At 38.8% G+C, this 25977-nt stretch overlaps 1 protein-coding gene across 1 annotated transcript in view; it reads left to right on the forward strand.

Moving 5' to 3' along the window:
• Positions 1-25977, forward strand: part of dync2h1 (dynein cytoplasmic 2 heavy chain 1) — a 125218-nt gene that overhangs the window by 72336 nt on the left and 26905 nt on the right. Inside the window, exons 76-89 of the mRNA XM_085370035.1 lie at positions 2160-2249; positions 6833-6898; positions 7012-7062; positions 7143-7196; positions 7473-7604; positions 9009-9081; positions 13004-13164; positions 13606-13731; positions 17936-18046; positions 19394-19463; positions 19748-19833; positions 24064-24139; positions 24364-24584; positions 25367-25471. Coding sequence (XP_085226161.1) covers positions 2160-2249; positions 6833-6898; positions 7012-7062; positions 7143-7196; positions 7473-7604; positions 9009-9081; positions 13004-13164; positions 13606-13731; positions 17936-18046; positions 19394-19463; positions 19748-19833; positions 24064-24139; positions 24364-24584; positions 25367-25471 — 1422 coding nt within the window. The remainder of the gene's footprint in view (positions 1-2159; positions 2250-6832; positions 6899-7011; positions 7063-7142; positions 7197-7472; positions 7605-9008; positions 9082-13003; positions 13165-13605; positions 13732-17935; positions 18047-19393; positions 19464-19747; positions 19834-24063; positions 24140-24363; positions 24585-25366; positions 25472-25977) is intronic.

The following is a 25977-nucleotide window of genomic DNA, read 5'->3' on the forward strand; positions in this document are numbered from 1 at the left end:
CAATAGATATATATGCACACAGCTATTGGGCAGAGCTATGCACAATGCTAGCTCTGTTCAAGCGATAGCCTAAACCTCTAAATTAGCAAAGTGGCCTGGGAAGAAACGTAGAAGGAAATTTCATAAAAGCCTGTTCACTTTTTTCCAATATATAATAACAGTTCTGCTCAGTGCATTGTGTGCTCTGACCAGATAGTTCTGCTTCTTTCTTCAGTTGGCCTTTTACCTTTCGACTAGTCAGCCTCATACGTTGCCCAGGCGGTTGTTGGGCAAGTCTAATGACGTAACAACCACTAAGAGCAGAGCAACTCTTCGATTGTTCTGATCAGGCACGCACCCTCAAAGATGGAAAAAAAAAAAAAAAGCGTTGCATCATTACAGATCTTCTGGGAAAGGCTGGTTCTGTGACATAGAAATTCATTTACAAACTGTTATCGGGAAAGAGACTATACGGGAAGGTCTAATTTTCTTAATTTCCATCACAGCTCAATTTACATTGATGGTAAAAAAAAAGTGTGGTACTTATGTAATGCATTTCTACTCAGTTGAGCACTCAAAGCACTTTCTTACTGCAAGTCTCATTGACCCAATCACACACACATTCATACAGCGCTTTTATCTACGCTTTGTAGTATTTACACACATCAGAGGGCAACTTGGGGTTCAGTAATTTGCCCAAAGGCACCAATCAGACTGGAGGACTCTGGGATCCATCCACTGTTCATCTGATAGGTAGACCCCCCAGTGTTTCATACATTAAAAAAAAACTGCTTTGCAAACTTATTCACAATAATATAAACTGCTGTTTTTGGCATGTCCAGAGTAAAGCAGTTTTGCTACTGCTTATTTTTTTTAATACATTTATTGCTCATCAGTACAAGCATGAGTGCAAGACAATATGTTTACACTGAAGCAGACTGCAAAAGATATATGGTGTCTGTAGTTATTTAAGAATATTTTGTCTAGCTCAGTTTAGTTTTGATAAATTCAGCTTAATTTACTTTGTTACATTTTTTGAAGGATCATTTTTGTGTTCTTCTGCAACCGAGTATTTCAGCCTGACCTGTACAGCTGGAGCACATCGTGCATGTATCACACTGCTGTTTCCCATCTGAGCCCTAAGCACTGTCTGATAACCAGAGTGCACACATGCATGTGCACACACATACACACCAACACACATAGAGTGGGTTGAGAGACTGAACACTAACTCTCCCAAATCCTGTGTGGGTTGTTAGAGCCAGTGCTGCCATCCAAGAATGTCACCAGGCAGCAGCTGGTCACTACTCTTACATGTTTCTACGTATGAGTGTGTATGTTGTCTTACAGTCAGCAGTATAGTCAGAATAGTGCACTGATTCATGGACTCTCTATCTTTGCATCCATTGGTTTGTGTGTTGAATAAGCAAGTTTAATTTGCCACAAAGTGCAGATGGCTTCTGAAATCTAACAAGAGAATTTTGCCCTCTCATGGCTGACAGACACACTTCTCTGTTTGCCTACATACATAGATTCACACAGTCACACTTTAACAAGCATACCCATGTGGAAAAGAAACAGGAAAGACTTGTGTTATATTTTTAAAAAATAGTTTTTTTTCAAATATAACTATATAACAGAAAAAAAAATGTCACACACACCTTGAGTGGAAGCAGGTTACGAAGCCTAGATTAGCTTTTGCAAAGGTTTAAAACAGCAGAGATTTAGATAGGAGAGGCAGAAGGACACATACATGGAAAGAAAAACAGATGGGGCAGAGAATAAGTCCATCTGGATTTTTTTTTTAAAATTATTTATTTATTTGTACTATTTCCATTTGTTTCTTTTGTGTCTTTCTCTATATGTGTTATTATCATGGTGTAATTGCTGCGCATGCACTCCAGAATAGCCTTGAGACAATTGGGTTCCTCTGATATGACAGAAAAAAAGAACACACTAAAATAAAAATGCTGTTTTCAATTATTCTACTTTTGGTAGTACATCTAGGACACAGTTATTTATTATAAAATACAGTTACAGACACTTTTCCTGCTTGGTATTAATAAAAACTTACTTTGTGACACGACATCCTTTTGTAACATGAGTTTGTCCTCTTTAATGTCCAGTGTCTTCTTCTTCAGCTCATTTATGTCTGTGTGTTTGTTTGTTTTACATTTTAGGAAGAAGAGAATACTGATGCCAGGATTGCGGCATTAGGAGCCAACTTGAAGAATATGGTTTATGAGTATGTCTGTCGGTCTCTTTTCAAGGTAAAGCACATATTTATACAGAACTACAAAGCAAACGTTGTTCGGATAATTTATTTGGGTAATTTTGGTGATTTGTATGTTATCAGTGGGTAATATATAAAACAAATGGACATGGTCATGTGGGCTGTGGCATTTAAACGATGCTCTGTTGGTACTAAGGTGTTAAAATACTAAAATTAATTAATTAATATATTATGATGCCATTTGACCTCCTTTAGCTATTTAATGTTTTCATGGTTTTTACAAAATATGCTCAAAGAAGATGGATGGATAGATAGACAGCTAACAGGTGGTCATAAAATATTAAATATATATTGTGTGATGACTTGCTTAGTTTTTTTACTTACTGATATCTAGTTAAATTCCACTGTAGAATGAATTGACTTTATGAACAGATTATGAATGTGTGTTTGTATTCTAGTTCTATTATTCTTAATGTGAGAATTTAGATACATCTCTTGACTTGGACAAGGCACTAGTTTCACTTGTAGTAGCATATATGACATATAGTCAAGGTTTTACAGTCTACCCGGGGTCTTTACCTGCTACTATTCTAGTATATACTATACTAGTAAGAGACTTTTATGGTTTTAGACTCTTTCAGCTTCATTTCTTTCTGACTCAGAGCACACACTACAAAAACATGTATACACACAGATTGACACATGCACACAGAAATGTGGCACATTTTTGTGCTTTGTGTAATCAGTCATTTTACTCTTCAACTTTGTGTGTGCACAGCTGTACAGTATCCACTGCTGCAGCACTTCAGTAGACGGGCTTGAACTTTGCAGCTTGGGGTAAATCACTTAGACATGGATGAAGAGATGAAGCATAGAGAGGGTTGGACAGAGGTCATGGCTGTTTAGATGTCTGGTCTAAACCTGAAAAATTAACTTTGCTACACGTCAAGCTGGGTCATCATCTGGTTGGTAAAAGTACAGAATATAGTAGGTGACAAGCAGAGATGTGTTAGGAAGGCTTTTGAAGATGTGGACTATGTAAAAATGCTTGATTTTCTTTTTTGATTTATTTAGGTTATTTACAGGTGGGGCGTGTGGATGTGTTGTGTCTAACAAAACACTTGCATCTGATACAAAACAAAGTGAAACTCAGTCACAATAGTCCTGTAATTACCAGGAAGCTCTCAGGAAAGTAAACCTGTGATATCCTGTCATATCTTGGTGGGGACATGTAATTGATATAATGCTTTCCCTGGCCGCTTCCCCTAATCCTTGGCCCTTAACCATAACCTAATTGCTTTTTGTCCCTATAAGGGCTGTTGGTCCCGATAAAAATAGTAACATTCCAATTTTTGGTCCCCACAAAGATATGTAAACATGGTACACAGATGCACGCACACACACACACACACATACCAGGCTCTGGTTACCTAGGTAACATTCTAATTTATTTACAACCTGTCAAATATCAACTAAGATTATCCTTCATGCTGCTCTCTTACTGGTAGTCGCTTCAATCTCTCACCTCAAAGTTAAGAAAAGTTTACTTTGTGTTGCTCAGTGCTGTCCATAGGTCACAAGCATTTCTATTGTCTCTGGTTGCCACTGCCAGCCACTTCCTGTGTGGATGCCCCTTTGGGAGCGACAAATGAATAAATAACAACTACTTGGTCCTGACAAAACAAAGCGCTGTATAATATAATTTCTTCACTATAACTCTGGTTTTGTTGCCAGTGGTGCTTAGTTTATGGGGCGATCGTAGCTCAAGAATTGGGAGTTCGTCTTGTAATCGAAAGGTTGCCGGTTCGAGCCCCGGCTCGGACAGTCTTGGTCGTTGTGTCCTTGGGCAAGACACTTCACCTGTTGCCTACTGGTGGTGCTCTTCCTCTGTCCAACCCTCAGAGGGCCCGGTGGCGCCAGTGTCAGGCAGCCTTGCCTCTGTCAGTGCGCCCCAGGGTGGCTGTGGCTGCAATGTAGCTTGCCATCACCAGTGTGTGTGAATGGGTGGATGACTGGATGTGTAAAGCGCTTTGGGGTCCTTGGACTAATAAAGTGCTATACAAATACAGGCCATTTACCATTTAGTTTAAAATGCACCCAAATTAATTTATAAATAGATTCTGGAGCCCTGTGTGCACCTCCTCTTTTGCTACCATGCGTTAGATAATCATCCAATAAATACACCCAAATAGGGCTGGGCCATATTATACCGTTCACGGTAATACCGGTATAATGTTAGGCAACGATAGGAAAATGAAATATCGCGATAGAATGGGAGTAAAACGCGCATGCGCAGTGCCTTTGTTTTCATACGCACATGGCCGATTGTTGAGTGAAACAGATGAACCAGAATTGGTTTGTAAAAATGGTGCAACTTCCGTGATGTGGAACTGGTTTGGTGTTTGTCCGTCAGATACACGACAAAGCACATTTTTTTGCAGAACATGCAAGCGGCCGTTGTTATTGTCATATTTGTCGGACTAAGATGCTCTTAAATCTGGGAGTAATCTGGGTCCTAAACTCCGTACGCTTCAGGTCAAACAACACTGCAGCATCACTTAGAGTTAAAAACTGTCTAAATTCTTTCATCTTTAATAAAACGATCAGCATTGCTGCTTTACCAGGTGTAACTATGAAGTTTAACTTCCAGGCATCCATGAAAACTAAAGTTATTACATTTAACGGAGTTAGACGTTAGCAGGAAGCTAGCGGAAGTTAGCTCGCTAGTTTCGCTAGTTACCTAAGCATGATATAGCATGTTCTGACTGAGAGATTTCTGAAAAAAATCAAACGTACAGTTCTGCTATCACTTCCAACATAAATGAAGACAGGAAACTAAACAGCAGTGACGTTTGTAGGGTTACTGAAGTTGGGCTAGCTGGTATATAATGATGTGCTACGTGATCGCTAGCGACACAGCTATGTTAGCATAACATAAACAGTGAAGCTAGAGGACGAACACTAACACTTTTCCACTTATAAAAGTTAACGTGAAGGTTCTTCATGGTTAGAGACAAATGCAATCGCATGGCAGGATGTTGTAAACGGACCAAACTTCAGTCAGGAGAACAACTGAGATAATCCATCCACAATATGAGGTTAGTCATTAATAGACTGCAACAACATGGGAATAGAGCAGCTGCCAGAGAATTCAACATTAATGAATCAATGGTACAGAAGTGGAGGAAGCAAGAAGAATGAGTTTAATAAAGTTTGATTTATCTGACTGCTTTGTTTCGCTTAATGTGCCTTATAATCCCGTGCACCTTATGGTCCGAAAAATACATACTGCACACTGCAGTTTAATGTTGCAAAGCACCTCTTTTTAACTTCAGTGGATATTATACATGGTTATGCTCAGGATATGTCAGCCCATTTCTACTGGAAATGCCTTTTGGTTAAACTTTCAGCAAGGAATTTGCATTTGCACTGTTACATTTTTATAAAGCTTTAATGTACATAAAAACCAGCTTCTTGTTTAAGTGAAAATAAATGGAAGGTTGTCTTTTTGCGCTAGTAATGTTGTGGAGTTGTATTTTGTCTCGCATCAATTATATCGTCGGTTATATCGTTATCGCAAATTTTCAAATATATATCGTGATAAATATTTTTGGCCATATCGCCCTGCTCTACACCCAAATGATGAATAGCTGTTCTCTGACAGACTACAATCTTTGCATCTGATAGCAGTGACATCAGCTTCTATGAATAACCCGGCTGAATTGATTAACACATTTAACCTCTTTTTGCCCACTTTATAGAGCATTGAGACTTATTACGGACAAGCATGCTAATTCTAATGTGGTTGCCCTTGCCAGCTGTTAAGTGCATGAAATTAGATTAACATAAATATGTGTGGCGGTCACAGAAGCAATGTGGGTGTATTCCACTGTGAATGTTATTAGGTGCATTGTGTGTTTGTTTATTGAGTACTGTGGTACTGTTACATGCAAATGATGAGAATTCAGTAGAATCAATAGATTTATATAATGCCAGTTATGGGCCATTTATACCACCACAGACGTAAGATGTGAGCTATATTAGAAAGTCGTGACTCATTGAAGTCTTACATTAAGCATGTTTGAAATGAAAGAACTTCTTGAGAGTTACTGGTGCAACTAAGTTACTATAATTACTTTGTTTCAAACTGGTTTATTTTTTTTAATTTTACATGTATTTTTACTATTTGCCTTTATGTACGTACAGAATATATTTCAGTGTTATTTTTTCACTTTTATCATAGAGGGCTTTAAACTTGTTAAAAATTGTCCTATTTTACTTTAAAAGAAGGTGATTGTGCATCCTTCATCTAGTGTGTACTACAGTGGCATGAAAAAGCATTCGCCCCCTTCCTGATTTCATATTTAAAATTTAAATATTAGACAAAAATAACACAAGGGGGAACTTGAAACTTGAAACCTGAAAAATAACAATTTGTACTTTGAAGGCTCATTTCGTCGGTTTTGAAGCATTTGGCTGAATCTGAGCAGAAAGTATAGCCCTGTACATGTCAGAACTCAACTTTTATCACTAGTGATAAATAACCCCTTTTTTTCCCACCCTTTCTCTCTCTCTCTTTCTCTCCTTTTCTATCACTTCCTTTCATTACATCTGTGGCAGGCTGACCAGTTGATGTTTGCTATACACTTTGTGAAAGGCATGTACCCCGAACTCTTCCTCGAGAACGTGAGTCATTTTGTTTGTTCATTTTTAGGATTTTATTACCTATTCCAATGACAATCGATTGCTATGCTTTTTAGCTTTCAATGTGTTAATCTGAACTCTTCTGCTTGTTGTAGGAATGGGATGTCTTTACTGGGTCCATCGTAGGAGAAATGTTTAAGAAAGAGGTAAGAATTCAACTTTTTCTTGTAACAACAAGAAGACCACATATTTTTCTGTCTCTCTAACGTCTCCCCTGTCTTGGTAGGAGTTCCCTTCTTGGATTGATCAGGAGAGGCACGGAGCAGTGGCCATTTTAAAAGTAAATGCACTGATATTGAAAATAGCAAACAAAGCATACATGCTCAGCTCGGATAGAAATGGATTTTCTTTTAAAAGTTCCATGTTAACATCATCTACCGTCTGCCGCAATATGCAGCACAGACATAACAGTAGAATATTGCCTCCTGACATGAAAAATGCATTTTTAAAGGTGTTTAAATAGATTGCCAGTGAACCAGTCCTTACCAAGCTAAAGATTGGATCTATTCATCTTACATCTCTCACCCTTTTAACTTTTGCCCCCTCTCTTTTGCAGGCTACGTTCCCGGCTCTCTACCAGACACTCTGTTTAAGTGACTCAGACCTTTGGCTGTCCTTCTTGCAGAGCTCGCACTGTGAACAAGAAATCCCATCTTCCATTGCCAAGAAGATTACTCCCTTCCAACAGGTCAGCTTTCAATCAACTTCTTTAGCTGTGAGCCACAGAATCATTGAACACCCGCATTTGTTGGTTCAAGATGAACCTTTCAGCATAGGTCACTCCTGTTTCTGCTTAGAAACTGATTGCTGTTACAACAACAGACAGCCTGCTATTTTAAACATTTTTATTTACCCTCCAGATATAATTTGTATCTACTTCTTCTTATTTTGATAGTTATTATCATAATTACTTAAAAGGATAATATGTACAAATACATAATATTATGGTACAGAAGTTATGTATATGTATATTAACTTGGCTATAGATGTAATTGTTTGTGTAATCGATTTTTGCTTTTGCATACATACAGTACATTTAAGATCTAGGTTACATAAACCTAGGACCCCAGAAAAATGTGTATTAGGTTGGCAGGTTTTTATTGAAGGTTGCTGACTGTCAACAAATGTCACAAAGTGATTGCTACACCAAAAGCTGCCTTGTGAATGCTTTGGTCACTAGCAGATTGCCGAGCTCTCCCATAGTTTGCATGAAAAATGCTGACTTGTCTGTAAACACTTGCCAAATGCCAGTTGATCACCAGAAAACTAAAAAAGGCCAGTGGGAACTTCAAAGTAAAAGGTGTGATTCACTGCTAAAACCAACATGTTTTAACAGATACAGCTATTACTGTGAAAGCAAATAGTTTCCATTTCAAGCTTGCGACACACTTTTCACAATTTAACTGTTACTTGAATATAGTTGCTGAGCACTTGCAGACAAGTTGTGATCTTGCATGCAAACTACAGGCAACTTCCAGCACCAATCACAGGGAAATGTTCAGTGCAGCACCTTTATACCTTTTTATGACCAATTTCCCTTTGCAACTACCCAAAACCTCAGACAACCGCTCACCAACCAGTTGGGGAATACAAATTACTCCTTGCAACCAGTGGCTGCCAGCAGGTTGCCAACCCTCTCTGGGCCTGTGTGACTGTAGCCAAAGTGATTGGGCAGCTTCAGATGAGGACCTCGCCCTCTAATTTCTTTTAGTATAATAAAAAAATTCTTCAATCTTTCTTTGTTTAATCCATGGTCAAATAGAAAGAAAAAAAACACCATTCCCCACCTGGTTCCAGATTGAATAAAAAAAATTACCCATTCTCAAGACAAAGAAAGACACTGGAAGCCACTTATCTGTAAAGTCAAATACATGCATTACATGCAGGTGACATACTCGTTTCCATATATATTTAATTCTAAAATATATTAAAAAGAAGATCTCAAACCCTCACCCTGTGAGTCAGACTGTGGATCTATGAATAATTTAGGGAATTACTTTTTAATACCTGACTCTTTGGAATATGTCGCATACTGCTTTGACATAAGGTTTTTGTTTTATCGGTTTGTGGGGATTTTTTTGTTTTTTTCCAGCTGTTATTGGTTCAGGCTGTCAGACCAGACCGGCTGCAGAGTGCCATGACTTGTTTTGCATCTCAAACCCTAGGTAAGTGTTTCAGATTACTACTGTGTGTTCTTTTCATATTTGCTGTGCACCTGAATATACATTAAAAAATAGGTTCCCAGTTAAAAACAACAAATTCACAGTGTCTTTCATCTTTAGTGATGCTTACAAGATTTCTTTTTTGCCCTAATTAGTCAGACCAAGATCATTAAAATAAATACACCAACACTCTTTATTCTCTTCTTATGCAAAATATAATGCAGATGTTGAAAGTAAACAAACCAAAATGTGACTGAAATGATAAACTGAAGCACATTGAAATTTATTGTGATTGCTGTGAATAATGAGATATAAACATATGAAGATGTCCTCTTTTATTCCTTTCAGTAAAGTATTTTTCTGCTTTCACTCCACTATATAGAAAGGTGCTTTGTTTTTCAAGTGCACCTTCTGCTTTCACACTCTACTCAAACAAAATATTCTCAGACAAGGCTTTTATTCAGGACTTCTAAGCCGTATTTTCCCACTTGCCATCAATGGTGTGATTTTTATAGTTTTTCACAATAGTCCTTCGCATCCTCTCTTTATTTGTCTTTCATCATTGCAAGAATGTCACTGTCCTTAAGTAAATGCCACACACACACGCACACATGCACACAAATCTCTGTCTGTGCTCTTTTTTCATCTCTCTCTCTCCTACTGACACAGACGCATCCAAAATATCTTTGTAACTCTTGTTTTGCGTCATGTTTTCTAACACGAGGATAGCCAATACCTTAGTTTCAGACCAAAGCGTCAGCCAAAACAACCAAAACTATACTTGAATTCTCTGTTTGACCTGTGAAACCACACAGTGGAAATATTGCACTTAAGCAGTGTGATCTCTGGGTACAGCTTTGCTCGCTCTTTGAGGAATTCACTAGATTGTTGAATTTAAGGTCAGAGTTATGCACTGTCCTTGTGCTTATCTGTCAAAGTTTCCATCGATGACCCCCATGTCAAGTCTGAAGCACTCGTCCCTGTAGTTTGCTTTCTTAACCAAATATCTATCATAACAGAATGTCTGCTTGGTTGTGCAAACATTTCCAAGTCACCTTTGCACCGGTGCATTAAACTATCAAGGAATGGATGTGGACCCCTGTGGGTTTTCCATTTTCTGGCATTGTTGTTAATTGCAGATAAAAATTTTACACTGACAATAAAATCATTTGAATTCATTTCATTTTGTTGTCAGTTCCATATGATCAGAATGCAGTGAATGTCAAACATTTCCAAAATAATTTCCTAACTGAAATGTATACTCATTTGCCACTTTGTTAGGTACACCTATTAAGCTCTAATCAGTCAATCATATGGCAGCAATTTGCATTTAGGCAAATTGCTGTATGATCACGACGACCTGCTGAAGTTTAAACTGGTCATCAAAATTGTGAGATCCAGGCCTTGAAGGTAGAGGTCAGACTTGAATGGCAAGACTGCTACAAGCTAAAGGAAACCAACAGTAATTCAGATGACCACTTGCTGCAACCAGGTTATGCAGTAGAACATCACTGAATGCATAACACATCAGTCCTTGATGCAGATGGACTAGAATAACAGAAGACCACACTGCGTACCACTCCTGTCAGCTAAGACCTGCAAACTGAGGCTGCAATTTTCACAGGATCCCTTAAATTGGACAGAAGAAGATTGGAAAACCCTGCTGGTCTGAGTAGATTTGATTTCTGCTGCGTTATTCGGATGTAGGACCAGTAATCAATATGAAAGCATGGATGCATCCTGCCTTAAATCGGCAAGCTGGTGGTGTAATGGTGTGGGAAATATTTTCATGGAAAACTTTGGGCCTCTTACTAATTGACTAATTGAGTATTGTTGCTGACCACAGCCATCCCTTTATGACCACATTGTTCCCATCTTCTGATGGTTTCTTTCAACAGCTCAAATAATCTCAAACTGCTTTCTTTGAAATGTAGTGGAACGGCAGATTCTCATCATGGATGAGCAGCTGGCAAATCTGCAGCAACTATGTGACCAAATTCTCAAAAGAATGTTGTTAAATCTTTGCCATTAATAATTAAGGCAGTTCTGAAGGCAATACTTGCAAAGTGTACCTAATAAAGGGTCCGGTGTGTGTATGTATTTTCCATCTCTCTGTCTTAGTGGTGTTATTTTCTGTTGTGGACTGAGCTTATTTCTCAAACACAAGTATCACATCTGTGTATCTATTTTTATACATAGGTAGACTTTAAAAAAAAATCACTATACAGAGTTCATCTGCACAATCCTTACACGCGCAGTAACCCACTGATAACAGTGTACTGCGTGTACAATGGATGAGGTGGATAATAGTGCATGTATATTTGAAAGAGCTTGAGCGACAGACAGATGAAAAAGAAACAGAAGAGAAGAAGATTTTGTGTCTATGTGTATGTGTTTTTGGCAGTAAATCAGTATGCTAATGAGGCATGGTCTGTAATCCTCTTACAGCTAATCTCACTCAATCCCTCCAGTCCAGGCCTGGGCACTGCTCTCACACACCCAGGCATGCCTGAGTGAATACAACAGACACACACACATAGAGACTCGGTGCTTGCTCATACAACTTCTCAAAACACACAAAACCTCTTTCACAAAAATAGTGACTTTGACAGAAAGATAATGAAATTTTTATAGAAAGACTTGAATGCTCATAATGCCAAGGATTGTATGTGAGCACCGTTCTTTCACAGTCGCTCAGTGTTTCCTCAACAGCACTGTTTGAACCACAGAGAGACCAGTACTGTCCTTTTCCAGGCTCATCTTAGCCCTGTTTTTTGATAGCATGTTGTAAAGGCCAAGGTCAACTTTGCTATTCAGACGGAGGATGCTGGTCTGCAGCATGAATACTGATTACCTGCGCACGTCAAAGGTAGTTGTGTATGTAATTGTGCAGGCCCACGTTCTGCCAATTCTCCCTTACTTTGCAGAGACACATCACAAGCCATGTGGTCGGAGAACTGTTTTTCTTAGTGTTGCCATAGCGATGCGGCAAAAGGTCACTCGGCGATGTTCTCCACTAAGACCTTGTGTATGTGCATGCATGTGTACTTCAGTGCAGCAGATTGCATTTGGCAGCAGACACCAAAAGAATGTTCAGGATGGGGCAGCTGCGCCAACCAGAGAAGACAGCACTGTGCGTGTGTGTGTCTGTTTGTGTGCGCACGCTCGTATCTGAAAGCAATATCTGCTGATACTTGCACAAAAAACATCACAGAGGAATTTCTAACACAGCCACTCGTGCTCGGCGTGCCTGGATCATTGCATGTGTGTCACTATTAACCCATATCTGATATGTGATTCAATATATTACAGCGGGATTAGAGTTTAAGTATTCTCAATAAGGGGTTGCACACCACACGCACACACACACACTGATATAGTAAGAGCTTGGCTTCTCAACACCAGGGGGCTGAAAAGGTGTTCTTCTCTGTGTGGTGAATTCTGCTGCATACCTAGTACTCAATATGCATAGCACATCACCCTCCTAAACTTTCTCTCTCTGTCTTTCATAGTGTCTTCCTCTTATTCCCCATCTCCCTTTCTCCATTACCTCCTTCTTTCCACTTTCCCTCATCCTTCCCTTTTTTCTTTTTTACCCCAGACCTCTCTTCACATCACCACCCCTTTAGGTGCTGTCTTCCCCTCCTTCTCTCTGTCTCCCTGTCTATCTCATCTATGTCTCCTTCTAACCCATCTGCCCTCACCAAATACCGCTTTGCTGCTATGTACTAGCATTTCCCTCTATTTGTTCTTTCCTGCTGTGTTCAGCCCTTGCTCTATACATTGCTAGTATCCTCCCTGCACAATATATCCACTTACTCTGAGTACCGTATCAAATTTGAACGTAATGTTGACACACATTTTACAGATCCTTTTTCTGACTCTTTTTGTCATCTTCCTACTCCCTTTTTCCTCCTCTGTGCAGCTATGAAAGAGCTCTCACCCCCTCCTCTGAATCTGCGGCGTCTCTACACCGAGACAATGGAATGGGAGCCAGTGTTGATCATCATCTCTCCAGGGGCAGACCCTTCCCAGGAGCTCGCAGAACTAGCAGCCGAAACTGTTGGCAGGGACAATTATCATGAGGTAGCGAATAACAGTATAAAATGGTAGAAGTCGCAGCAGATTATCAAGTGCAGGTGGATTTTTTCTTATCATAACAGCAAGATCACAACTATAGAATCTAGCCCATTCAATTTAGTCTAGCCTGGAATCTAGTAATATACTACACACCTTAAAGGGGAAAACAGAAGGTGCTACAAAATGTCCTGTTGCTAAATAGTTGTTGACATATGTTTATTTGGCATATAAGTCTGAGAAAAGATGCTCTTACACAGCTGAAGTAATACAATGTGGTTATTATCACAATTTAAAAGCTGAAACTCAGTGATAATCTCACTTGAATCAGATATGTGCCTAACTTGTGAGTTATTACAGTGTAGTAATCAAGTTTCATACCAATTTCTCTGTTTCTCTCTCACCCCTCCATCTCTCCCCCCACTTCTCCTGCTCTCCCTCTCTGTGTAGATCTCCATGGGTCAGGGGCAGGCTGATGTAGCCTTAGCTACACTCAGAGAATGCTCCCGAAATGGAGACTGGCTTTGCCTGAAAAACCTTCACCTTGTCACCGCATGGCTTCCCCTCCTGGAAAAAGTGAGTACTCTGTCTCAGTGAGTTTTTGTCTGTGTTAGTGCCAGAGGATCAGCCGTTAGCTTTTATCTGTGTTCATGCGTCTGAGTGAGGTTTTTTTTTTGTATTTTGAACTATTTTTTGGGTTAATAATGGTTGAACAATAGAACCTGAAAAGGGGTCAGTTAGTTAGTCTGAATAGATTATTTATTCATGGATATGAACTTGTGTCAGTCAACAGCTGGACTTTATTAACTAGCTCTGCATTAATGTAAAATGATATTACATTACATCAACGTGTGTGTGTGTGTGTGTGTGTGTGTGTGTGTGTGTGTGTGTGAGGGGGGTGGCGGGGGGGTTCACTCCAGCTTGTAAGTGTTTATCTGTAATGTTACAAAACTGCTACATACAAAAACAAAGCCAAGAACACATTCTGCTGGTTGCCCAAATTTCCATATCTAAAATTACCTTCTGTCCTTTGTCTACACATACACATTTTTTATTCTGCTATTCTGCCTGCCCACAATAGACTCTTTGGTGTTGTTTATGCCGCTGTGTTTCTACATTTGTCTCTCTGGACATTTACGTGTGTGTGTCTATGTGTATATGTGTTTGGATCTTGCTTTAAGTATGTGTGGATTATCATGTTGTGATGTCTTGTATATTTTAATTTCAGGGAAGATGGGCTTTTATCTTACAATAAATAGGATTCTTTTGTGTCTTGCAAATTTTTGGTTGTTTCTTTATTTTATTTTTTCCCGGGGTTCAGTTTCATTTTTTTGTTGCTGTAGCAGGCCACATCTGTCAGATGCCAAAAAAAAAAGCGATAATGGGAAGCAAAGCCCAAAGCAGACAGTTTCAAAGTTTAGCTGGTTTATTGACTCAAGGAGAGAAGATGTCATCGTGCAGAGATCCAAAAGACTGAGCAGGTTAGTCACTGGGAGAGGAGTAATTTGTAAGTCTGGGAATGATTGGTTTTAGTTATAGGAGGTTGGGCAGGCAGGCAGGTGAGTTGAGACATAGACTTCTTCAGTGAAGTTGAACAGACCTGCTCGATGGAAACAGGCGAGTTGCACTGAGTGGGGAGCCACTCTTTGGCCACTGGGGAAGTACTGAAAAGCAGGAAAACAAGAATATTACACTAAAAAATCTGCGAGAATGCTGGGGAGCCATAAAAAAGCCCGATTACCACTCTGAAGAGGCACACAACCTGGTGGACTCTGAGTGCTGGAGCCTGTCCTTAAGTAGTGGTTGTTGATAACAGTGTCGACCAACAGGTGACCAAACCGAAGAGTGGGAATCCGAGTCTCCTCCTGCCTAACCCAACGGGGACAGTGCAGGATGATAACGGTACCATATCGAGAGGAACCACTTCATGCTGTGATTACCCCCCGTATCTGTGTTTGTTTGTGCATAGCCCTCACCTGTATATGTGTGCCTGTGTGCGTGCCTTGGAGATAGCCAAGAGATCCCACGTGTCAGCTCTGCGCCCCCCTCCCTGAGTGTGACTTAAACCATGGCTTATTACAGCTCTCCTCTACTTCTTCTCCTAATATTTCACTTTGGATTTATCTGCTTGTTTTTCTATTTGTTTCCAACTCTATACCCCCGCCATCTTCTCACCAGGTTTTCACACCCCTCCCTAAATTTTACAAGTATAACTCTTTCTTTCCGTCTCTCCCTTTCTCTCGCTGTTTCATTGTTTCCCTCTTTGCGCAGCTACCGATGTAGTTGGGGCCTCAGCACTCGAGCTTGAAATGAAAAGCTGACGCAATGTGAGGAACGAGGGAGGCAAGGAGCGTAGGAAAGAATGGAGAAACTGAGGATGAAAATAGAAAAAAAACAGGGAAAATGAACTGAACCGCAACATTCTAACAAGAGAGGGGGTGTGTTTTAGTATACGCTTCAGTTTCTGTAGCTTCGTCCTTTTGCTTACCGTTTCTCCCGCTCTGTTTTCCAGCTTCTTTTTCTTGCCCATCTGTCTCTCTGGTGTTTCCTTTCTTCACTAAAGCAGTTGGCCATTTAAAGAGATGGAAATAGAGGTGGAGAGACTGCAGAGAAGAGTGGTCAGTGTTCATAATCTGAGTTGGCAGGGCAGATGTCCTCTCATTGCTGTCTACTCATATTCTTCCACTTGTGCTATTTTCTGTCTCATTTTTTACATCAGTCACTCCATCTGTCTACTTATGGATCCTTCCCTCACTCTTGCAATCAATTTGCTTCTGTCTGTATTATTCCAGTATGAGGAAACAATGGCAAAATTTGATCCACACTTTTTATGATAAATCAGATACCGCCAGTGATGTGTTTCAGAATATCTGCTGTGATGTAATTAGTAACTGATCGAAATATGATATCTGTGTCTTTACAAGGATAATTCTTATCACTGGTGTGCTGATTCAGAGCCTATTTAGTTTATCTATTTGTGCATGAGTGGTTTGGCTTTCACACTCTGGACAGTGTGGATATATTCCAACAAAGAGAGATTTTGATTTGTGAATACTAAAATAGATTTATGCTCTCTCTAGCGTCTTCCTGCTCCTGCTTTCTATCCACACATCTACACATTTTCTTTTCCTCGTTGTTTTCTTCTTGGTCGTACACCATCCTGCAACGCTATAATCTGTTGCAGTGGAATTCTGATTGACGACGCTTCAGACAGACATATGCGTAGACACACTTACGCAATACACACCCACATACAATGGGGGACATCAAGTATTTCTTCAAGGGACATCAGTTCTTGTGGTCTTTGATTTTTTTGGGGATCATGTGAGCTGTCATGAGGATGACTTGAGCTCTAAATGATGCAGAAACACATTGATTACAGTTTGACTGTATGTGTGTGTGTGTCTGTGCTTGTATGAGATCAGATGACACAAGACCCTAAGGTGCCAGCAGGCTATTTTTAACCATGAGTCTTTGAGAAAAATAGAAAGAGATGGGGAAGGAATGTAAAGGGGAGACGTGAAAGAAAGAAAGCTAGAAATTGAGAGAGTAATGGAGTCAGGAGAAAAAAAGATGCTGAAAGAAGAAAAAGAAAAGTGAATGTGAAGTGAATGGGTTTGTCATTGTGGAGAATTTATCACAGTGCAATGATTCTAAAAGAGAAACAATTACATAAAAAGACAGACGGAAAACATGAAAGGATGAAATGTATTTACTTGAAGTATACTGCTCAAAGGTCTAGTTTAATTAGTATAATTTCCCTACATGCAGCACCTTGCAAAAGTCTTGAGGCACCTCTCATTTCTTTATATTTTGCTAGGAAAATAAGTGCAGTGATTTCTTGAAATTTGCAAACATACAATATAAAAGGTCAGTATTTGGTATGACCACCTTTATTCTGTAACACAACCTGAACTATTTTAGGCAGGCTTTCTTGTAATTTCTTTAAGTAGTCTTCAGGAATAGTTCTCCAGGCTTCTTGAAGGACATTCAAAGCTCTTCTTTGGATGTTGGCTGCCTGTTGTTCCACTCTGTCAAGATCATTCCATACTGCTTCAATAATCTTAAATTCTGAACTCTTGGGAGGCCAATCCGTGTGTGATAATGTACCAGTGTGTGTTTTTCTATCCAGCTACGATGCATCTCCAAGCTCCTGGGTCAGATCTTTGCTTATTTTTTTTCAGATTTCTTAAGGACATAACTTTCAGATCCTATCTGTGTGCTGTAGATGTAGATCTTTTAGGCCAACCATCACTTCTCTGGTCCTCTACTCCTCTCTTTTTATTTATTTATTAATCTTGGCACACCATACCAAACTGTTTAATGACACACAGCACACCAGGCTGGTATATGCCAAGTTTTCAGCTAATAGCTCTTTTGGAATCATAGTGTTTATACAAAAATACAATTTTTATGCCTGTCAAACTGTGTTTTAGGCACTTTTCAAATATTCAGCCAAAGAAATTGAAAGTAATGAGTTTTTTCAACAATATTTTGTGCCTAAAGATACAATTTAACATTGGTTCTGTGCTAAGTTATTTTTTGCATAGACACAACACTGGCGCATTTCTTGAGTTTGGTGCCGTTTTTAGACTCTTGCACTCGTTTCATCATGTCAACCACTGAGTAAGGTTTATAGTTTGAAATATTTAAGATTTGCACAGATATGTGGGTTGGGAAGCAGTGGTGCTGGATGCATGTCATAAAACTCAGATTTCAGCATTGATTTATTGGTATATATATTAATCTATTTAATGTGCACACTCTTTTTCCTCTATAGGAGCTAAATGTGCTACGGCCCAAAGCAGGCTTCCGTCTTTGGCTGACAGCAGAAGTTCACCCCAGATTTCCCCCCATTCTGCTGCAGTCCAGCCTTAAGATCACTTATGAGGTATACACACACGCACACAAATACACATCCAATACCATAAGTTTGGTGTTTTAACCCACTGCACAAATTAGAGCTGTTCCAACACATTTTTGCAGGCATTCTGTACACATGCTTACATATCCTTATACTTATTACCACTTTTTATACAGTATCTCAAATCATCCTTGGAAACAGAATTTATCTATCTGTATCTCCCCTACTCCATATAATACGCCAGGAGATACAGAAGCCTGCAGTTTGTGTGTTAGTGACGCTGCTTTAGTGCTCTGTGTGTTTCTGATTCGAGTTGTGCTCATGGGGTTAGCTGCTTCAGCAGCCAAGCATGCTGCATGAACTTCCTGTCTGTTTCCCTGTTTTCATCTTTTCTTTTTCTTCACAAACACTTGGAAAAATCTGTTAGTTTACATGTGTTTATACACATTATAACACAGTCTGGCTTACTGCAATACAAAATGTCTCGGCTCCAGGATAAGTGTTAACATTAATATCTGAAGCTATAAACTGATATATGTATGTAATATTTATTTAAATGGGTTAACTGGTTGATTTGTGCTACACCTAAACAAATATATCTAATCTACTGATTTGGCAACTTATCCAGTACATTGATCAACTTTGGCAAATTCTGTGTACGCCTTACTGGCAGTGTGCATTGTGAAACCCCCCAGATGGTGTACAAGATCTTCAGCTAAGCTGTTTATGTTTGAACAAAGTCGATGTATACTGATTGGTTTTAACTCAAATGGGCCATATTGTTGGCAGAGGAATGAAATGTTCAGAGAACTGTTTAGAGGAACAATATGTGTTGGATCATGTGGCAGATGCTTCAGCTAAATTATACCAAAACATTTATATAATTTATATTCAGTAGTTATGTGCACATGTAGTAGTTCTGTGTATAGTCTAATCTGTTCTTGCAAGAGTACCAAAGTACTCTGTGTCAAGAAGCTTCTGTTCCAGTCCTTCCTGTGGTTAATTATATGTTCAACACTGTCGAACTAAAGAATTATTTTTATATTTAATTTAGCTCTTCCTTTTTTTAATAAGTCAGTTGATGGGCTACAAATAACTTACCTTACAGTTAATAAGTGCAGAAAGGATTTTCAGCCTTCCTGCTATGATTTTTTTTCAGTGTCTCGCAGTTGTCATACTTTGCCAGATTTTTGCTACGGTCATAAGTATTTTGTGTATGAATGCATTTGTTCAAAATATTTATGTGTTTGGAGCTTAGGATGTTTTTTTATGTTTGCAATTTTAGCTTTGAATTTACATGTGAATAATGTGCAGGATTAACACCTTTCACACTTTCACTTTTCCTCCTCCAACATCTTTCTTTCACAATTCCAGGATCCTCCTGGATTAAAGAAGAATTTGCTGAGGACATATGAGTCCTGGACTCCAGAGCAGATCAGTAAAGGTTGTCTCTCGTCTCTGAAATTGATACGTCAGAGTAGAATATACATCTCTGAACTCATCATGTGTCAGCCTTTTGAGATAGCTGACAAGTAGACCTGATGCTTATATTATAAATAATCTGTCTTGTAAAATGACAGTTCACTTTCTTTGATTATAATATAAGTACGTGTTCTTGCACTAGTATAATCACTGTTTGTGATATCACTGCCTATTAGCTTTAGCAGCTTGTCATGTGAACCAGAATCACAGCTTCTGTGTTGTGACGTCGTGACTGATTGTGTGCAGGAGGTATTCTGGCCAGAGCCCAGTCTCTTTTCTGTCTGGGTTGGTTCCATGCCGTCTGTCAAGAGAGACGAAACTACATCCCACAGGTAAAATACTTAACATAATCATAGTTCTTAGTGCTTAATCGTCATGTGAGTGAGTACTCCAACCTTGTCATTGTTACTACGCACACAGCACATTTTCAAATTCCAAATCATTTGAAAATGATTTGTCCCTCTGATGAGAGAGGGTGTCTAACCCATTTAATCAAGGCGTACAAAATGATTAAACAACTTTAAAGAGGCTCTTCTGTTCAGAACTGAATGAGAACTGAAACATCTAAACAAACTTGAAGAAGTTGAGTTACCTTCTTTTTTTCAAGCTTTTAAGGACTACCATTACCTGGATGACTGAGAACCTACTCAGACACTGGACAATTAAAAATATTTGTTGTGAATAGTCAACATGGTTCTAAACTATATAAAATATAATTAACCTGATAGATGGGCCTGTAGCCGGATTAACGATTGATAAAGGATGTCACATTAGAGGGGTGGTGAAAGGTTGCTGCTATGAGTTTCTAAAATTTAGGATGACCAAAATTCATTCCCAGACCTATCAGTATCTGGAAAATACCTTTTTCAAATAGTGGTTTAAGATTAAGCCCAGTATTCAAGGAAGGCATGAAATGATGGTTAATTTAAGACAGACTTCAAACAACAAGAAATACGAAATATGTTAATATAATTAATACCTATTAAAGCAATAATAAAAAACATGAACAGATCAATTACAAATTATAAAAGAGAAAAAAGAAATGCAACATAGCAATAAAAATAATCTTTGAACACATTTTTATGTAGAAATGTTTTTCAAGAAGGGATTTAAAGCAAGTCACTGACTCTGCAAGCTTTATCTCTGCAGGCAGGTGGTTCCAAAGATGAAGGGTCACTTTTAGATTAAATCCTTGACTTTGGGACAGCCAGAAGGTACCCACCTGAGGGTCCAAGGCTCCAAACCAGCTTATATTGAATCAGCATCATTGCTGTGTAGTTCTTGGGCACAATAAATCAGTAAAATCTTGAAATCAATTGTAAAACATACAGAGATGCCATCTGTGGGACAAGGATTTTACATTAGATTCCAAAATGCATGTTCAGTGGGTTTGTAGTATTGAAGAGTATACAGTGGGAGAAATAACTACCTGATTCCCTGCTGAATATGTAGGTTTGAACATGAATGAACATTTAAAAATTGTAAACCTGAAATTAATGTGAAATAAAAACCTACAAAAAAAAAGAAATAAACAGAAAAAAGCATGACAGCTCTGTTAGGCAAACACACAAACTGAGTCTCTCTGTGTGTGTGGGTGTGTGCATGGCTGTGTGCATGTACCCATGCATGTGTAAATGTTTACATCCAGCCAATATAAGCCTTTGTAGTAACCCAGTCTGCTGGCCAACACACTGAGTTTGGTCAATAAACCCCACACTGGTGAGGCACCTGATGCTTGTCATGCATACTGCTTATAGAGCAATGTGTGTGCTATTTCTAATATAAAAGACAGTGAAGTATGGAATACTTTTGATGTTGGTGGCCAGTCGAAAGGAAATTAAATTGTCTCAACTCTGTCTTGACTCATGGCACGTAGTGGAAGTAGAGCTTTTTTAGTCCATGCGAGTTCAGAATGTGTAACGTATATAAAAGCATTTAAGCAGTATTGAAGTAGGAACACGTGCTGGATTTGAGTCCTTTGAGGTGCTCTTGGAAATGGTCATCCAGGCTCCCAAAAGAAATCCAGATAAAGGCTGGAAAGCACAAATGCCCAAACTTGAGATTTTTAGGTTAAAAATGACCATGGCATGAGAATAAAGGCATCTGATATGTTATTTAAAAGCAAGTGCTTAGAGGTATTTATCAGTATTTTATTGTTTAATTTCTGTAATCACCATTTCTATAGATAAAATCTGGCTGTTTATTTTCTCAGTTTCGGGCATTGATGTATTGAGGTCATTCCATATCACTTCATCAAATCCCTCCAAATGACGATCTCTGATTTGACTGAAAACATCTTAAGGAACGATACACTTATTAATGATAATTATACAAAATTTCAGAGCCTCAGGCCAAAAATAGGAAAATGAGAGAGAATGCCATGCCAAATTTTGGATGTAATATTAATAGAAACTTGCATTTTGTAAAAACATTCTGGGAATGTCACACTGAAGATGGATGGAAGAATGTTTTATCTCATAATCAAGCTTTAATATCTGTTAAATAATTTACCTGATGTTGACTGTGTTTTTTTAATGTTGTGCACCTTGTCTATGAGAAGCTGTAAGTAAAAAAAAATAAAAAATCTGCCCACCCAGCCTACCCACAACAATCAGGTTTCCACAGGCCTTCAAATCTGCTGTCAGAGACTGGATATGGAAATATTCTGTAGACTTAAAGCATCCATCTTTATATGTTAACCTGAGACACTCCTGAGAGTCCATATTCATACAATCACGTACCCTAAAATATTTGAAGGACCTAGCTCAAGGAGTTTTTTTAGATATTAGAATTTTAAAATGCCAAAATCCCAAAACAGCTTTAAAACGTGTGTAAAAACACCAATAACAATTTTTTAATCAACAACTCCAAAAATGTATTTAATTCTTGTTTTTATATTTCATGTATTAAATCAGAGTTGAAGGTTTAAAATGTCTGCATGAATGCAGAAATAACCCATAAAAATAGCTTTCGTAAAGTGACAGTCTGACATTCACTGCTACCTCACACAGCTTCAGGTGTGCGGGGGAGAGAAAGTAAGCATGTTCTTGCTCTTTTCTTAATGCAGCATTGTGACTTTTGTACCCTTTTGACGTGTACAGCTGAGTACAACATTATAAAAGAAAAAACCGAAGGTGTGTATTATTATGCTTGTTCCTTTCAAATCCTAACGAAACGAGATTCACTGGAAATCAGTCTTGGCTGATTCTTACCTTTCCTTGTTTCCTCGTGTGTCCTTATGAACCAATCAACTAAAAAAAAAAAAGCTTCTTAACTTTAGAAGTGCTGGTTTGTTTGACATTAAGCAATCTGAGTACATTCTAATGAAATATAAAGATAAAAAGAGACTTCAACAAATTTAAGATGTCATTTATGTGTCAGTATATGGTACTTGATGCATTTCTCAAATTTAGGACCAATCATAGAATACCTCGTCTGCCAGCATTCCCCTTTATTTAAAATCCATTTTCCTTTCCGGCCCCCGATATTTGTTGTAGCCTGTCTGCAGTTTTCTTGTCTCTCTTTTGCTGTTTTTATCTCTCTCATTCTCTTTCTTGCTCAGTCACTGAATCTCTGGTAAGTGTTTTCATTTGAGATGGTAATGTTGTTTCTCATCCAAGAACATGATCACCTAATTACTGAAACAGTCGCAGCGCCTCTTGTCCACTCCACCATCACTCATTTTCTTCTTGCTTCATCTACTGTTCTTCTTCCCCATCTCATTTATTCTCTTGTTTTCATCCTCTTTACATGCCACTGCAAAAAATATTTCTTTTAAAAAGACAAAGGCAGTAGAATTAAAATGAAGCAAAGCGGACAGGCTTCTATTTCCAAGGTTGTGTATATTCCTAATGAAAGGGAATCTGTAAAGTTGCGTCTGTGTGTGTGTGTGTGTGTGTGTGTGTGTGTGTGTGTGTGTGTGTGTGTGTGTGTGTGTGTATGAATGATTAACATTTGGCCAAAGGACAACAAGCTGACTGGTTAGCTATGTCTGGTAAATTACTGATTTTATAGCACACCATCTGAAGTGCTTACAGTCAGTAAGCACAAATATAACCCATACATTAAATTAAACAGTGGCTCAATAAGCAGCATTTTCTTAATACAAAAGCCTACAAACTTGTGAATGTTGACACTTATACTGTAAGCGAATTTATTAGGCCCTGCGAAACGTGTCCCACAAAAGTCTTTGAACGCACATTCAGGCACACAATTGCTGGACAAACAACATACACTTAATCACTGAAAGATGCCCACACAGTTTTCCTCCACCTCTCACCTCATCCACCTACAGTGGGCAGTTTACAACAGGTGATTAAGTGAAGTGATGTAATCAAATTAAAAAAATAAAAATGTTTTTTCGTTTGTTTTTGTTTTTACAGAAATGGTCAGTGCTGTGAAAATGTGTGTTTTATCGACTTATTAAACTTTGTACTTTCAGTTCCATCTGGATTTTAAATTTCGATGGAGTTTTGGATCTAAATAAAGTCCAGAGGTTTTTTGTCACTTTTCATTTGTCATTTCTGTACTGACTTGTACGCTTATCTCTGATTTATCTGCAGGGCTGGACAAAGTTCTATGAGTTTTCCTTGTCAGACCTTCGTGCTGGCTTTGAGATTATCGACAGGCTTTTTGAAGGTAGGACGCTGATGAAATGTGTAAATTCAGCAGAAAGCTCTGCATTTTTGTCTGCACATGATAATCTCTTGTTTCTTTGATTGCCTTTTATGACAGTGTTTCTTTGACGACCAATTATGAAAGAGCATACCCTGGGCAATTCAGCATTCGCATCTCTGTGTTATTTACCTTCTGTGTGGACCCTGCTTTTTATTTGTGTATTTATATGTCTCGATATCTCTAAGGTGGTAAACAATTTCAGTGGGAGTTTGTCCATGGTCTGTTGGAGAATGCTATCTATGGGGGACGTATTGACAACCCGTCTGACCTCCGCATCTTGCGCTCCTACCTTGAGCAGTTCTTTTCCGCACGTCTCCTTTCATCCTCCCACTCTGCTGGACAGAGAAAAAGCAGAGGAGGATTCTTTCCACCTCAGATAAGCCTCCCAAACTCTTGTGCCATATTGGTAGGTTTTTGGGAACACTCATCATGTAACACCTAGTTGTACATATACTTTTTATTAAGATATATACGTGCATTAGAAATATATGCATCTTTAAGCTTAAGGTGAAAGTTTATATAGTTTGTTTACATCTTCATGAGCCCACGTCCAGTGACAAAGAAGCAAAAACGGTTGATTAGATTCACTAGTTGGGGTTTGTGTTTAACTTCTGTCTGGTGTTAGCTTCATTTTCGCTTGGTTTATAAAGTAGCCACTACAAATAAATGTCAGCAATAACTCTCAAGTAAGTGGTTATGTGGTTCTGTTTTTCTGCTGCTCTGCTTTCTGTTTATATTTTCTTTTCCAGAAGTTAGTTCATTCCACAGAATCACTGAGAGGTCATTTGTTTAAAAAAACAATCAATATAGAAATCTATCATTTGAATTGACAGTCTATTGCTAGAATTTAGCATTTAGCAGTGAGTGATGAGGGAGATCAGTTTAGTAATTTAGGCTTTTAAAGCCCTATTCAAGGCAAATATTTGTTGTTTAAAAAACCTGCATCAAACTGTTACAAACAACACACCCTAATGAGCTCAGTATTGCATTATTAATCCCATACACCCACACAGAAATCTAACAAGCATGCCACAAGATTTTACTTTTCAATTTGATATCGTTGCTTAGAAATGGAAAAATGTATTTTGTCTTAAAGCCATGATATAAATTGGCAGAATGCTTTCATTTTCTCTCTCTTTATATGGGTGTGTCAATGTGTGACCTGTATGGGTCTGCGTGTCTTCCCAGGACTACCGCAGAGTAATAGAGAATCTCCCAGAGGATGACAGGCCAGCATTCTTTGGTCTGCCTGCCAACATAGCGAGATCCTCCCAGAGAATCGTCAGCTCCCAGGTGCACCCACACACAGCAGTCTGCCTATTCACACAAGCACATGTGCTCATATCGCCTGCAGCTCACATCAGTCTTGCATGTATACAGATGAAAAATGAAAAGAAAATCAACTCAAATTGTCTTAGCGAGGTGTTGGGTCAACATGTGTCACTAGAGCAGCTTCAGTGCGCCTTGGCACTGATCCCATAAGTCAGTGGAACTCCACTGGAGGGATGGAGCAGCAATCCTGGCAGTGCTGGCGTAGACTCCACATGATAAGCCATGTTATCTCAGCGTGATTTGACAGTGTTCCAAAGAGCTCCTTGTGATGTCAGGAATACTTGGCTTTTTCCACTTTTTCAAGTGCCGCCATAGATGTACAGTTGAGGTCAGGTGACTGTCAAAAAGTCACAATCATTGAAGTCAGTCCTCCTCTTTGATCTTCAAGCAGAAGGTGCAAAGCTTTGAGGTTAGGGTCTTTATTCTGCTGCAGCATATATCCTTCTCCACAGAGAAGCTGAGCAGAA

This window comes from Diplotaxodon limnothrissa, linkage group LG14 (genome assembly GCF_057381915.1).
Source record: "Diplotaxodon limnothrissa isolate DT_005_m linkage group LG14, D_limnothrissa_male_GT1.1, whole genome shotgun sequence".
Lineage (NCBI taxonomy): Eukaryota > Metazoa > Chordata > Actinopteri > Cichliformes > Cichlidae > Diplotaxodon > Diplotaxodon limnothrissa.